General features: G+C 47.2%; 1 protein-coding gene across 2 annotated transcripts; it reads left to right on the forward strand.

The window, feature by feature from the left end:
* Window positions 1-156: 156 nt before the first annotated feature.
* On the forward strand, window positions 157-15,563 carry LOC144471681 (uncharacterized). 2 transcript variants are annotated; one of them, XM_078183971.1, is made up of 6 exons: window positions 157-1,912; window positions 9,125-9,270; window positions 9,352-9,675; window positions 12,945-13,120; window positions 14,749-15,058; window positions 15,184-15,563. In XM_078183971.1, exons 1-6 carry the CDS (start codon window positions 825-827, stop codon window positions 15,558-15,560), a joined length of 2,421 nt encoding a protein of 806 aa, XP_078040097.1. In that variant the 5' UTR covers window positions 157-824; the 3' UTR covers window positions 15,561-15,563. The 2 variants fall into 2 exon arrangements, with proteins under 2 accessions (XP_078040097.1, XP_078040098.1); XM_078183972.1 differs by lacking the exon at window positions 12,945-13,120 and adding an exon at window positions 13,544-13,629 and having other exon boundaries at window positions 158-1,912.
* Window positions 15,564-15,875: the final 312 nt, after the last annotated feature.

The raw sequence follows: 15,875 nt of genomic DNA on the forward strand, positions 1-15,875 counted from the left end.
TCTGCCTCTTCTGCCGCTTCTGCCGCTTCTGCCGCTTCTGCTGTTTCCGTCGATTGCAACAGCGATATAGGAGACTTTCGTTACGATTTACCCTCGAGCACCTACATTCTTCCGATTCCCCCCGAAAAGTCAGAATAGTGCGAATACAGTCGTTTGATATCGTTTTGCGACCTAGCTGTGAGACTCTAAGAGTTTGTTCTTGACCTCCGGTAACACCATTTACCTGGATAGTTCGTTCGCGAATAAATTTAAAACAAATGTTCTCGTCGCAGTTACGCGTTGGTGGCGCTCGTTAGTGCGCGAGCAGCATTTGAGAAGTTAGAGTAACATTTTAACATCACCGAATTATTGCACCAGTTGCGAACAAATTATTCCTGTTATAGGATTCGAATTATGAGAGTTTCGCGAGTGTAGAGCAATACAGCAATAATTGGTATCGTAATTTTCTACCGCGTCACGACCACAACCACGATCACAGGAAACAGAAGGGGTTTCGGCAGTAATAATAGAAATAACAATAATAATAGCAGCAGCAATAGCAATAACAACGGCAATAGTAACGAAAGAACAATACCGGCAAGAAAACCACCACCACTAGTAAGCAGCAGCAGCAGCAACATCACCACCACCACCACCACCACCACCACCATTGCCATCACCATCGCCACCGCCACCACCACGAAGAAGAGTAGCCGAGGCTGCAATTCGCCGAGCCAGGGGCGAAAGAAGCAAAGGTTCCATAGGGAGGGGATAACCGGCAAAGCGACGGAGGCTCTGCGCTGCCGCAGGGAAATCGGTACGACAGTCACGCGCCTCGCTCGACGATGAATCGTTACGGTACCGAAGCGCTCTCGCCAACCGCGACCGACCACCACCACCCCCTCCATCACAACCACCACCTCCATCACCGCCACCACCAACAGCACCATCATTTGCAGACGGACACGACCCAACATACCGTGCTTTCTTCGTCGAGTCATCGTCACTTGGAAGAGCAGGAGTCGCAGTCGCAATCGCAATCACAATCGCAATCGCACTCGCAATCGCAACCCTCTCAGTCGCAGCAACCGCAGTCACAGCAGCAACAACAACAACACCATTACGAAATAGATCACGAAGACGTCGAAAGGGTTAACGGAATCTCGACAAACATGAGGGGTGATCGAACTGATTACGGTCTTGGAGTGTTCCCACCATTAAATACCTCGAGCGGTGCGAACGGTGGCAACGAAATTGGAGCAACGGATCATCAGAATCATCACCAACATCATCCTCATCATGTCCAGCAACAACAACAGCATCATCATCATCAACAGCAAGAAACACAACATCATCACCATCATTTGGAAGAAGTTTTAACCGACGATGGATACCTTCACCATCAGATACGAGGAGGCGGAGGAGGAGAAGGAAGTGGTAGTGGAACAGGAGCAAGAGGAGGAGGAGGTAGAAACGGAGGCAGTGGTAGTAATAGCGGCGATGGTATCGTTGGCGGCGGTGGCACTGGTTGTAGAGGAGGTGGTAGTGGTGGTTCCGGAGGAGAAGGAGGAGGTGGCAGTGGAGGAGGAGGAGGAGGTGGTGGATCGCCAACTTTGCTTACCGGTAGCTCGCCAAGTTCCAGTCGGAGTCCGCACGACGATCAAGGACTCTCGTCGCCGAATCGTCAAGGACACGCGGATGGTGGATACAGTCCGAACGAGCAAGTCAGACAATCCTACCCTCACTTGACAGTTATGCAGCCTCCCTCTTCCGTGCAAGCCAATCACGGGTTAGTTCAGGAATCCGATCGGGTTTCCGATCAACTGTACATGGAGCCGATTTACGCCCACCAAGCGGCCACGACGACCCATCACCATCAAGAACACGATCAAGGACCGCCGACACCGCATTCGCCAAGCGGAGCACTTTCCAGGTTAGTGCATTTTCGTTCGGATCTAATTCGGAAAGCTTTTTCTCGTTCGTCGGTCGCAAGTATGTAGCGAGCGTGCGCATGCGCGTAAACGTAGGAAGTATCGATATCGGGGTCGATTATCGTGACACGGTACTAGTTTTCGCGGTCGTCGCGGTCCCCGGTCCTAACGGTCGAAAGGAATACGGTACGGGGATGTTCCGCAACGCACCTCCGACACCCCCCAGCGTCCCGCATCGTTCCGGTCGGCTTTGCTCTTCATGTTCCTAAGCTTGTATACGTAGGCGATACAAAACCGAAAATAAAACCAAACCGACGCGCAATGATGGAAAACAGTGCGACGCCTCTCCGACCCTATGCTAACAGTTTTGTGAAAACGAACACCTTTTTTGTTTACCGATTCGTCCTGGATACGAGTCGTGCCCCCTTTGGATTTTCGCTATCGGACGTGTGGTTGTAGGCTCCGTCTTGAGTGGAGAGAATCGTTCCCTACTCTGCTCCAATCTTCCGTTTCTTTCGGTATTTCTATTCGCAACCGTTCATTGCATATATATGTACATACATACATCCATCATACATGCATACATAAATACATACTTAAACACACACACACACGCGCGCGCATCCATACATTCATCCATTCATTCATACATGCATACATACATACGTACATACGTACATACATACTTACATCATACATGCATACATAAATACGTACATACATACTTACATCATACATGCATACATAAATACGTACATACATAAATACACACACACACGCGCGCGCGCGCGCATCCATACATTCATTCATTCATTTATACATGCATACTTACATACATACATACATACATACATACATACATACATACATAACGCGCGCGCGTTAATACGAGCAATATAGATGCAACATACATACATACATCTTGTACACATACATATATCGCTATTGGTTTATCGGACGCAACGCGCGAATTACGAAAAACTTTGAGAAATCGATTCGCGCTAGAAACGATTCGTTGTCAGGCGCGAAAGCTTCGATAAGAGTGTATTGACCGATAGAGATGATTTCTCGTCGGCTTCTATTCTACCAACTAGCGGGACAATGGAGCCGAAGCGATCTACATAAGCGGGTATCGTAAATGTGTAACGTGGACAATATTACGAATTAGCGTCGTGGACGCAAGAGGTTGTTGCGCACGGGCCACGACCTCCGAATTTCGATATCCCATGTTCGGATGCGGAGGACGATCCAGTTTTCGTTTCTTTTTTTTTTTTGCAATGTGTTTATCTCAACCAAGAGCGATTAGCAACGAACGATCGATGACGCAAAACATTCGCCGTCCATCGGCGACCGTCGCGTAACCTCTCCACGAGATATCTTGCCTTTCCAGTTATTTTCGTACTCCTCCGGTTTTCCTCTCTGACAAAAGTTCGTTCGACTTTCTTTCGTCGGATCGATGTCTTTTTTTTTTTTTTTACATTCGTAACAGCGCGTCCTCATTTGAACGCGTCTCTTCGACTCGTCGTGCTTTTCCGTTGACGCCGCGCCGCATCAACAACGTTGTATATTAATTAATCGAACCGCGTTTATATTTGTCGGGAATGAAACTGGCCGATAGCGAAAGAGAAAGAGAAAGGGGGAGGGGAGGGGGGGAGGGGGTTACTGTAATCGCCGCTCTTTAACGCGAACTTTGTCGTGAATCATCCGTGGGTTTACAGTCCGGAAAGGTCGTATACATATACCCATCGTGTTCGAAGAAAGCCTTTGGTATCACGTGACGTCATAAAGCGAGCCTGAAATGGATCTCTGTACGAATGAGTCGCACCGTTGGCGTGGCGGCTTTTTAAAACTTGTTGCGACTCTTTTTCGAAAAGAATTAGAACGCGACGTAGACTACGACATGGCCTACTGTCTGACCACGGGCCACGGGTCGTTGAAAGCGCGATCCCGATATCGCCCGTTTCGTCTAAACGACTGAAGAGATACATCGAGTCGAATTTTTTACTGGATTTTTTATCGGATTTTTCACCGATTCTTTCTTGAGCCGTTTTATTCATCGATTTTTTCATGGAATCGTCCATTGGTCTTTACGTAGGATTCTTCATGGTAATTTTGATCGTATTTTTTATCCGCTTTCTTTTATCGTTTCCCTCATCGATTTTCTCATCAGTTCTTCATCTGATTTCTCATCAGACTTCTAATCGAATTTCTGATCCGTTCCCTGATTGAATTTCTAATTGAAAGGCCTAAAGGGGTACGATGGACGATCATCGCACGCGACGATTATCTGCACGCGAGAAAAATGAATTGAATTTCTGTTTAGAGAAATATTTGTAACCGTGGGGACAAGAGATAATCGAAGGTAGGAGGTAGTAGACGAAAAAGATGTGGTTAACAAGAAGGGACATGAACGGGCAAAGAAATAAAAGGAAAAGGAAAGGAAATAATGGAAAAGGAAAGGAAATAATGGAAAAGAAAAGAAGCTAAGGAAGGGAGGGATCCCGTGGTAGGGGAAATCCTGAGCACGTTCGTGTCTCTACGATCGTATTTGCTTGGACGTTTCACGCACACTGTCCGATTATATTCCGCCCAGTTCGCGTCTGCTCGCGTCTGTTCGCGTCTGTTCGGTGACAGTTGCGCCGGATGCGTGGCTCGATATCGTTTTCAACCATTTTGAGATCATCGATTGTTTTCTATCTTTTGGCTTAATCATTTTTATTAGTCTTTTAGTCTGTTTGTGTTTGAGTTCGCACAACCTTTGAAAACGACTGTGCGTGTCGGCGTCGACACACAACACGATATACGGTACAAGTTACAAAATATATAATACAGAATAACAGGATATACAGGGTGGATCACATAAAATTCGATGTGAAAAGATAAGAAAAATATGTTGTGCAACATTTTTTTATTCTGAACTCTATCTTTGAGAAAATTGACTTTAGAGTTCGTTCATCTCTGTGAAGGTTTTCGTTGTCTTCCATTCTCTTGATAAAAGAATAGATGACAATAAAGATGAACGAACATTCGAGCAGATTCTCTTAAAAACGGAGTTCCGGATAAAACAAAGTTGTGCCTAATTCGTTTCTTATCTTTTACCGTAGAATTAGCCCCCGCTCGGTTGTGCTATGAATTTCGTCCCACACTGTATGTACGTAATATAGAGTGCGACGCGATTGAAGAAAACAGAAGAACGATACGACGGCCGAACGGCTAAACGGAACGACGAATACATAGTTCAGTTGAAATTCTTGCAAGCGACGTCATGCAGTGAGTGTTCTCTCTTTTTCGACTACGGTATCTGGTGTGAAAAATTCTTCGTTACTCCGAGATACCTGATTCAAGATTTTCCCGCGTATTTCGACAGTCGTTCTCGGTTCGATACTCGGTGCTCTTAATTGTTAACACTGAATCTACCAAGGTCTAAAATTGACTAACACGCATTTCATCACATAAATCACAATGCTGCATTTATTCAGATTTTCCGCGATTGTTATTACGACATATGCTTCGATCAAGAAGCATATATAACCATTTTCTATAAAAGATAATATCAGAATATAATGTATTAAACCAGTTTATTTTGACCTACTCGATAATTTTAGCGTTAACGAACCGCGTTTCGGAGATTGAGCCCCCTTATGATCGATTGCTTAGACCTGCGTCTTCGCCCCTGAGCCAACGTGCCCGCGAAAGATCCACGTTGTACCATCTTTGTATCGAGCAGCCGTGATAAGAACGAAAGCAAGGTAAATGGAAAACCGATAACGTTTCGCGGCAACGGGTATCATAAATAAATGCGCTAATAGTCTGTAGGACGCGGAGGTGTGCCCGAAGGGTAAACCAATCGTCGATCGTCGATCAGCGATCGCCGATTGCAATCTAACAACGTTGTTTGTTCTTCGCGCCCCATAACTCTGCCGCTCTCTTAAAGGATACACGCGTGTATGCGATCCGACAGACGCGCGCGTTCTGATAGTTTTGCGCGATTTGCAGTTGGCACGAATCCGTGCCGACTCGATGGCGACGCATCCTCGGATCACAAATCTCGAGTTGTTCCATACCTATCGTGAGAAGCGGCTTATCGGCTTGGTAGATTCGGATAGCGGGATAGCGGTCCGGTAGCGGGGGCTATAACCTCGTCAACACCGACGTTTAGGATTCAATTTCGCAAAATCTGCATTCTTCGCCAAACGTACCGACCTCTTTTCACCATCCTCGTATTCTTCTTCCTCTCCTTCTTCTTTCTCATCTTCTTTTTCTTCTATTACTATTACTATTATTATTACTGTTACTAGTACTATTACTATATTTCCATTAATATCTTTATTATTATTGTTATCAGTATTGATATCACTGCTGCTATTATTTTTACTAATATTTCTATTACTATATTATTATTATTATCATCATCGTCATTACTATTACCATTACCATTGTTACTATACTAGTTCTCCCCGTTCTTTAATACTTCTTTCCGAGTCGTCGACTTGATTCCGAAGCGTACGGTCTCCCTCGTCCACGCATATCTACGAATGCATATCTAAAAGTCTGGAGGACTAGAAATGCACGCGTACGTGTATACGATTTGCGCACGCAGGAGTCACCAATGGATCTCTCTAGTAGTAAATACTGATCGATGATACGATCTGCTTGCCTTGATTTCTTGTTCGTATCGGGTGCATTACGTCATCGTCTATAGTCGACCGTTTATAGTCTACACGTTCGAAGCACCGAGGATTCGCTGCGTCAAGATGAACGCATATGTCGCGAAATGTTTCGACAAAACGACTCGTCCGGAATGACGCCTATTTTGTTTCCCGTCTAAATCAATCTAGCCGCTTCAGACGACGCTCGCGATTAGGTGGTGTAGACGTTGTAGGGCATTTAGCGCGTGCTATCTTTTCCGGTTGCGGCCCGATGCTTGGTGACGCTGTCTTAATGGCCTACAAGAGAAGCGGTTGCACCTGATATACCTAGATACTTGGAGTCTACGGGTCATGGATGCGCGATGCGTGCGCGGGTAAAGGGGAACGGACAACGAGGAACCGAAATTAGTGACGTGTCGCGACCGACCGTGATTTATCAGGATTACGGGACCGCCGTTACAATTCCGATCCGGCTCGCGCTTCTCAAGCTTCTCGCATATTTCGCCATCGATCGACAAACGGCGAGCGTGAACCGCGAAGGTCGAATTTGCGCGTTTGTTATCGATGTTTCGGTTACGGCGAATGTCGTTCCTCGAGCTGCATCGGTTCAAAGTCGTTCCGGGAAATTTCTGAAAGCGTTCGGCGAGCACGTACCGATTGATTCGTACGTGTTCAACGGAGTAGCGGGAAGCACCAAGGACGCGCGCGCTTCCATCGTTTTAGTTCGCGGCATGCTTGCTATTTCATTCCGCGATCGTCGCGATAAAAGTATAGTCGTGGTCGTGGTCGCGGTCGTGATCGAAGCTCGATGCTCGCCGCGGGAATCTAGTCGTGTACCAGAAGTGGACGTCGTCGATAGGTTGGAACGGAACGGAGGTGGATACTTTGTGAAATTGTGCACCGCAGGTTTGCGCAACGATCGACGAATGAAAACGGTCAACGTGTTCGCATCGGCGTACGTTTTCTCGGCTTCGAAGCGTGCCTCGGGATGGACTCGGAACGGTTCATGCCATCGATTTCAGGTATAGCGGCCGTCGCCTCGCCGCTGCTAATGGTAACGGTAACGGCGGTGGTAATCGAGAGGCGGTAATGCTAATGGTAATGGAGTAGTTGTGTTCTCGGTAGTTACTAGGAAGGAAGGGAAACGTCGAAAAACGTCCTGTTTTGGCACGCGCCCGCATTCACGGACCGATGAATCGCGGAGAACGGTTCCCGTTTCCGGTCTCCCGCGGCGGAACATTAGCCGCGCACAACTCGTCACCGAGCCTGGTTTTCTACCGCCGAGTTCGTACCGCATTGGCCGCGCGTTTGCCCGTTCGCAGCATTGCGGCGACCAGAAAAGCGTGCTTCTCTCGCGGAGAAAATACAGATCGGGACGTGACGAAACGAAACCGATCGTGACAAAACGACGCGAGACAATGAACGCGATGCCGCATGTATCCGCGATTCTACATACATTCCCCTGCAAAAGTATTTGGAAATTTACAGAAGTCTGCAGAAAATTAGATAAATATGAAAATTTGGTATGAAATTGTTATGATTCAAAAAATTTGAGTCAGAGTTAATTATAGTAAACTATAACAAGTACGTAAATATATTATACGTTGTAATAGAAATGATTTTAGTTTTATGAAAGGAAGTTCAATCTTCTTTTCATCGATATATCTTTTTCGAGTTACTGTTCAGACTAATTTTGGCATCCAGTTATATTAGTTTTCCTATTATTTCTGATACTCTTTAGTATGCGTCACATATTAAGAAAACATTAAGAATCGATGCAGGGCGTAGCCAGGAATATATGTTACTCTGGAATCGAATTCAATGGAAACAAAATGCAATAAGTTGATAAGTTAATTGCTTAAGTGACACTCTGCCGACCGATAGCGGTTGAATATCCTCTTCAGATCTTACCGATGATTCGGTCATAAACAGTTCCACTGACACCGGCTCTATTGTACTTTTTGTTTTGCTAACAGAGTGTTTCGCTTTCTGTTATCATAGGGTAATTAAAGCTAATAAAATTTTTATATTTTTATAACATTAGCATTAAACATTTATTTTATTTATTTTATTCGACGCAAGAGATATGTAATATTTAACAGGTTGAATGCCACGGGGGTCACCGGTGACCGGCGAGCCCGGATTGAAAAAAACATAAGAAAGTTAGACAAAAGACAACACATAATATCTTATTATTATCATCGTTGATGTAGTGGCGTGAAGAAATGGATGCAGTATAAAACATTTTAAAAACATTTATCTATTGTATATAGTATTTCAACATTATATGTATCACTAAATGGAAATTTCATCGTGGCGCCACGAACAATCCCGGTAAAATTGGCGTGGCGTTCAACCTGTTAAAATATTATATGATCGATGGACAGTCGATTAACAGACTACCGGTCGGTGAGATGTTAATATGTACTACCGACAATACGATGATACCGCCGACTTGTAATAAATTACAATTTATACTAAATAAGTAGGTGTCCCAATACCTTCGACGGGGGTATACTTGTAGACGTCCATTACATTTCTCGCGTATGCACATTATTGTTCCAGTCCTTCGTTGTACCGTACGATGACTGGCGTTGGAACGATCATGGCTGGGAGCGGCGAAGGAACCGGAAGCGCTTTCTCACTTCCATACATGGCAAACAGCCCCACAGAATTGACCGGATCGCCGCAACAGCTTTGGAACATGCAAAGTAAGCCAAATTAATTCGGAGGGAGACGATCTCTAAATGTAATGAACACGGTGTAATGAATGAGGACGTTTGAAATGATAGCGTTGCCCACGAGTATATCCGGACTCTCGGAGGATTACACCAGCAGTGGGAAGTCGTCCGGCACCGTATCGACTCATCAGACATTACCAGGTTTCTCGCAACCGTTTTGCGTTCGGCCTAGTCCACGAGGGTACAGCCTTTACCAGACGCAGCAGAGCAATGGGAGCGCCGCGGCCGCCATGGACGCTTCCACGACATGGAACTATCCTTCTTCGAACGACCCCTTGATGCCGCAGTACGCATCATCCACCAGACAACAATCCGTGAATTCGCCAACGACACCGACGCAGCACCAACTGACCGCTTCCGCGGGTCTCGGAGCCAGTAAGTATCTTTTACGTATTTATGACAATTACGATTCGAGTTCTTTTTTTTTTTCATTGGTTAACGGTCGATCAGCAGGTTATGCCTCCGTGGCGTTAGGCGGTGTTCCCATCCCTCCAGTGTCTTCCCTCCTGTTTCATTTTGTCTCATCTCTCTCTCTCTCTCTCTCCCTCTCTCGATCCACTCGAAGCGAAGCAAAGCTCCGTTTGCAGCGTTGCGCGCCTTCTCCGTCTGTGAGCGCGCTCGTTCACGCGCTCGAGCTCGGAGAACGATTCGTCTCGCCTTACGGCTTACGGACCCTCGGTCCTTCGAAACGCGATAAATCGTAAACGATTCGAAGAAACGCGATCGCGAACGAAGACGCGTGTGCTGTATCGTGTTGCACGAATCGTAAATAACGGGAAAAGGATTCAATCGGTTTCCTTTCCCTGCTTGTCCGCGAACCTCCTCGCCGGACCTACCGAAACGCCCGAAATGCATCCCTCTAAACTAACCGTGTGCCGGCCGGTGCCGAACTAAACAATTGTTCCAGGAGTCTAGAGAAATTGCCGAGAAATGTCCTGCGCATACCGTTTTCCGTTTCCACGGTATCGTCGATACCCGCAAACCCTGACCTAGGCAATGCACGTTTCTAATCTAGTTTTGTCTACGCGCGATATACGAGAAACGATAATAGGTCTATCTCCCCGTATCTAGCTGTTTCGGAAGCGCGAATTTCAGATAATTGTCGCGTATCTCGCTAATAGATGGATAAATCGCTATTGCATTTGATCGAAAGATGAAAACCGATCGACACGCATTTCCCGTCATTGTTGTCGAAATCGTAGACAAGAATTCATAGTCCCGGAGGCCCGAACCATCGAAGTTCTACAGATCCGTAGATATGTAGACCCATTAGAGCCAGGGTCGCGTGGCTCGCAGCGACCCTGGCTCGACCGTGATCAACAGACTTCCCTATCCGTCGGAAAACTCGACGGCGGTGAACTTCTTCTGAATACGTCGAGTATCTGCGGTTTCCATACCGCACGGGTTTCTTCGAGTGCCAAGGGGGCGTGAGGACGAAAGAGGGTACGGGCACTCCACTCTTAACGCATCGTCGTTAATCGTCGTTTCGAGTGGCCGTTGCGCGTGTCTCTGGTTTCGATGTCAAGTTCCGTCGCACAGTGCCGCGCCGTTTCCATTTTATTCCTGGTTCTGGCTAAGTGTTTCTGCTGCGTTGCGTCCGCGTATTGTCTCTTTTCCAGATGAATCTCGTTCCATCTGTCGCGCCTCTCTTAATGTTGACGCTGTCTCCTGTTTGGAGTTTTATGGTTTAGGCTAGATGGCCCAGTTTTTGTGTCCCCGGATTAAAAACGTATAGAAAAAGAGAAGTTTTGAAAATAAATTGATACCTGCTACTGAATCTTATTTGTTCATAGAAAAATATAATAAAATATAAATCATTAATTTATATATGAAACTTTTCTTTTTTTTTTTATTTGTTTTTAATTTCGGGTAAATTGGAACATCTATTCGGTATTGTTTTCTGATGCCAGTCTTCGATGCACGGTTTACCGCGTATCGCGACACTCCGTTTTGTACCGTGACTGCTGTCATTGTAGGACGGAATCCTCCCTTATCTTCCGTCCCTTTCCTGCTCTCTTTACTTCTGGCTCTGGCTCCGGCTCCGCTTCCCTGTGTCTGCCTGCGTGCCGACATTCCTCGTAACTCGGTTTCTCGTATACATTGACCCCCTTCCCGCCACCTTTACCGTCGCGACTCTCGTTCGACCCTTCGTCTTCGTACGACTCTCTCTTCGTTTCTCTTGCCTCTGACGAGGTAATTCGACTCTCCTATTCTCATTCCTCGTTGCTTCGTCATATTCCTCGGAGGTCTCGGACGTCGCCGGTTGAATATACGGTTACGAAAGGATCCCATCGTTTTTACCGATGGCTGTTGTGGTGTTCGCGCGTGACGCGGCCCGACGACGACAACGGCAACGAACGGGGCGCGGCGAGGGAAGCTCCGACGTCTTTCTAGCCGTAGACGAACTTTCTCGTTCTTCTGGCGTTGCCTCTTGTAACGATACTCGTTTCTTCGGTTTCGGATCCGTCCAATGGACAACGTTCGCTAAACCGTGGCCGCCGTCAGCGACTCCGTTGCTTACTTATACGTGATATCCGATTGCCTCCCAGCCTTGTTTCTGCCGGATGCGCAACCGCCGTACGCCGACCTCTTCGTCTTTTCTTTCTTCTCCTCTTTCTTTTTTTCTTTCTCTCTCCTTCTCTTTCTCTCTCTCGCTCTCTCTCTTTCTCCTTCGTCCTCTTCTTTTCTTTCCACTCGTGTCGTGACTGCAACGAAGTAACGCGAGACCAAAGCACGCGTATTTCTCATCGGTGACGATCCCGATTCATCCGCTGCTGTGGAAACCGAAATTCTACGTTGTCAAGAAAGCAGCATTCTCGTTTCTGTCTACATTCCCGTTTACATTCCCGTTTACATTCCCTTTTACATTCCCGTTTACATTCTCGTTTACATTCCCATTCTCATTCCCACTCTCATTCCTATTCCCATTCCCATTCCCATATTGGCTTTGCATACGCGAGGATCACGCGCTGGCTATTATTATCGTCGAACTCCGGAAATTCTGATAACGTCGTGTCCCTCTACATCCTCTGTCGCGTTTGCCGCGTTTCCTGCGTTTTCTGCGTCCTTCCTGTCCCGACTAAGAGCGTACGAGAGCATACGAGCACGCGTATATACGAAAAGACCCCCGCGAGCTTGCGTGAACGTTCTTGAACACCATGCCGCTTGGAAAACATGAACCAGTGGTCGGAAAACTACCAAAAACGGAACCGTCGACCGCTGTATTTTCCAGCTATCTTTGTTCATACCCCTACGGCGAATACCTCAACGACGCGATAAGAATTCCGCCCGAGGTTCGACAACTTTCGCCGCGTAGCTTCGACGACAACGCTATCCGTTGGAAAATTGAGCAAACTAAAGACAGTATTTTACCCAGCTGTCTCGTGTCCACCTCCCCTCCTCCGCCGCCGCCGTCCCCATCTCCGCCTTCTCCTCTGCGATCGTCGACACCCCTTGCTCTCTGGCCTCTGATCTTTGCACTCTGAATCTCCCCTCTTCCCCCCTGGCCGCCACAGACTCGGTCCCGCTCCCGCTCCGCCATGGCATCTCAGAGCCTGTCTCTCCTATTGTAATCGCGCGATGAACTTGTCCCTGCCAAAAGACTGCAATGGCAGGCATGTTTGAAAGTATACGAAACCGTGCAGTGCACAACATCGGGACGGAATACTTTACGGATGGCCGCGAGTGTGTGAATTGCGGCGCAGTTTCTACACCACTGTGGCGACGGGACGGTACCGGCCATTACCTCTGCAACGCATGCGGTCTCTACAACAAGATGAACGGCATGAATCGGCCCTTGGTCAAGCAGCCGCGTCGATCGGTAAGAAAGGAAGGAAGCGGAATGGTCGCGCGAGCGATCGACCGCGCGTCCTCCGTTTTTGCGGCGAGTCTATACGCTGCTTTCCAAGTCCTTTTCCTTCCTTGGAACGGCTTGTATTATAGGCTTTTCGGGTCTTTTTTGTCGGCTTTTCCAAGGAGTGTAACATCGAACCGAAGGATTTTCGGGATTCGCTGCGCGATACAGGAGCCTGTGTGGAAATTCGCCCTTCGCCCGTCGCCCGTCGCCAATTTTTCGCCATTTAACTATTCAGCCACGTGGCCGTGTTTAGCCATTAACAACTTGGCCAACCTCGTCGCGAGTCTCGCGTGCATTCAATCTCGGGATGTGGACGAATTAACGCCGAGAACGCGCACGTACACACGAGTGCAGCCCCTAACGTTTGGCATCCTGTCTCTGTTTCAGTGGCGGACCAGGGCGATTTCTACAAAAGCTTCTGTGGGTATAGTGGCGCCTGTCGCGCCTACGAGGAGAAACCGAGCCGCCGTTCGGTAGGTGTTTCCCCCCAACTCTGCTCATTATCATTCTTTCTCTTTCTTTACTTTCTTTCTTTCTCTTTCTCGTCTTCTATTCTGTATCTCTCGCTTGGACACTTTTTCTATCTCTTTCCCCCTCTCAATTCCTTGTTCTTTGTCCTTTTCTCCTTTCCCTTTGCATCATTTGTTACCCGTCTCTCCCGTTGTTTACGTCTGTTTTTATTATTATTCTTTCGAAGCTGTCCCAAATCCTTGTTGACGTGCGTCGGTACCAGTATTGCTAGACGGTACGTTTTCTTGGTGCTTTTCGTGGTAGGGAATACCGAAGCTCTGCCAACCGGCTACGCTTCCCACGAATAGCACCAAGATAGCGTTCCGCCTAACAACACCGGTCGTCACTGTCGATTGCTCGTCGATATCGCGGTTCCTTCTTTTATCCTCCTTTCGTCGTTCTCCACAACACATTTCCCAAAAACTCAGAGAAGACCAACGACGCGCGTTTCTCATCATCGACTAGTTTGAGACGGCAACTTCTGCTAGAACGTCTGTCGTAGCTCCAAGGTGCCACTATACCCATGGTACGATCAAGATTTCCTTTTTGAAATCATGCGTAGCCTAAAAGTAAATGTAATTTAGTAGAGTTGATCGTATTGCGATTTACCGATTGAAACAATGTGTTACAGGCTGCGCCGTGATTTCGTGCAGAATGAACTGCGTATAGACGTGATATATTTCGTGCGACAAAATCTTTCAAGTTCGATCTTGGATCAGCGAATAAGTTCTCTCATGCCCATTCTTTCGTTGTTCGATGTTCTTATTTCTGAATTTTACCTTTTTCCTTGCATGCTCTTTCTTTTTTCTTTTTCTCTTTCCCTCTCTTCCTCTCTCTCTCTCTTTCTCTCTCTCCCTTTTTCTCTCTATTTCTCTGTCTCTTCTGTGCTTGCCTGGCTACAGGGACAGATACAGATCTGTCTCTTTCTTTCTCTCTCTCTCTCTTTCTCTCTCTCTCTCTCTCTCTCTTTCTCTATATATCTCTCTGTCTCTGCCTCTGTCTCAGCTTTTGTCTCACTGTTAGCTTCAATGAAATGAAAGACGCATGGAGGCTTGGTTAAAGAGAATTTCCTATTTTCGCAGTCTGCTACGAGACGCGTCGGCACTTCCTGCAGCAACTGTCAAGCAACGAAGACCTCGCTTTGGCGACGCAACTCCCTGGGCGAACCAGTCTGTAACGCTTGCGGCCTGTATTACAAATTGCACGGAATAAATAGGCCTCCGACCATGAAGAAGGATAACATTCAGACACGGAAGAGAAAACCGAAGGGTGGCATGAAGTCTACGGATACGCCACTCTCGGGCACCGAAGCCGCCTGCACAAACATCAATAACAACAGTACAAATACAAATAACAACCACAACAACAACAATAGCTTGAAGAAAGAACCGAGTACGTATATTGGTAGTGGCGACGTTACGCGACCGTATGCCTCGTGTTTTCATAAACGATGCACGCGAGTTTCGCATAAATTCGAGTTAACGACGATTTCACTAACGATGATTGATCATTGACAGATACATACGATGACATGCGGATGAACCATCCTGAGGTTCGTCAAGTTCCACTCAACGGCTCGGTATACTACGATGTCTCTACTGGGGCGCATTATGGCGCGATCAATTTTCAGCGGGAACTGTGGCTGAAACAGCACCACGGCACCCAACTCCAACACCAGCAACAACATCAGCAACATCATCCACAGCTTCTCGAGACGCATTCACTGAAAATCGAGTGTCCTTCACCTTGCGCGAACCGATCGCCAGATCACCACCAGCTCGCTTCTCCGCATATCGTTACCCTTGAAAATTCTTCACCCACCGCAGCGACTGCCAAAATGATTATGGACAACGGTCACCTGGACAGGCCGACGGTAGTCTCCATGTCGTCGTAAGAACTGCTTTCTCGCGAAGACTCTGCTGTGCGAGTTCCGTTCGACCGTCGGACCGCATTCTATTCGAACTCGATTTCGTTCTCGTTCTCGTTCGTGGCACGCCAATTTATGATGAACCTGAGAACGAACGGAACCTTTGCGTTCCCCCGCGTCGATGAAATCGCTCGAATCGGAAGATTTTAACGCGTGTCATTTCTTGCTAGAGTTCGCGTTCCAGCTAAGAGAACCTACAACAGCTGTAAAATCCTGGAACCTTTCCACAATATCCTGTAACCAAAGAAACACTCTGCAAGGACAGTTTGCGGCACCGCTCAC

This window comes from Augochlora pura, chromosome 6 (genome assembly GCF_028453695.1).
Source record: "Augochlora pura isolate Apur16 chromosome 6, APUR_v2.2.1, whole genome shotgun sequence".
Taxonomy (NCBI): domain Eukaryota; kingdom Metazoa; phylum Arthropoda; class Insecta; order Hymenoptera; family Halictidae; genus Augochlora; species Augochlora pura.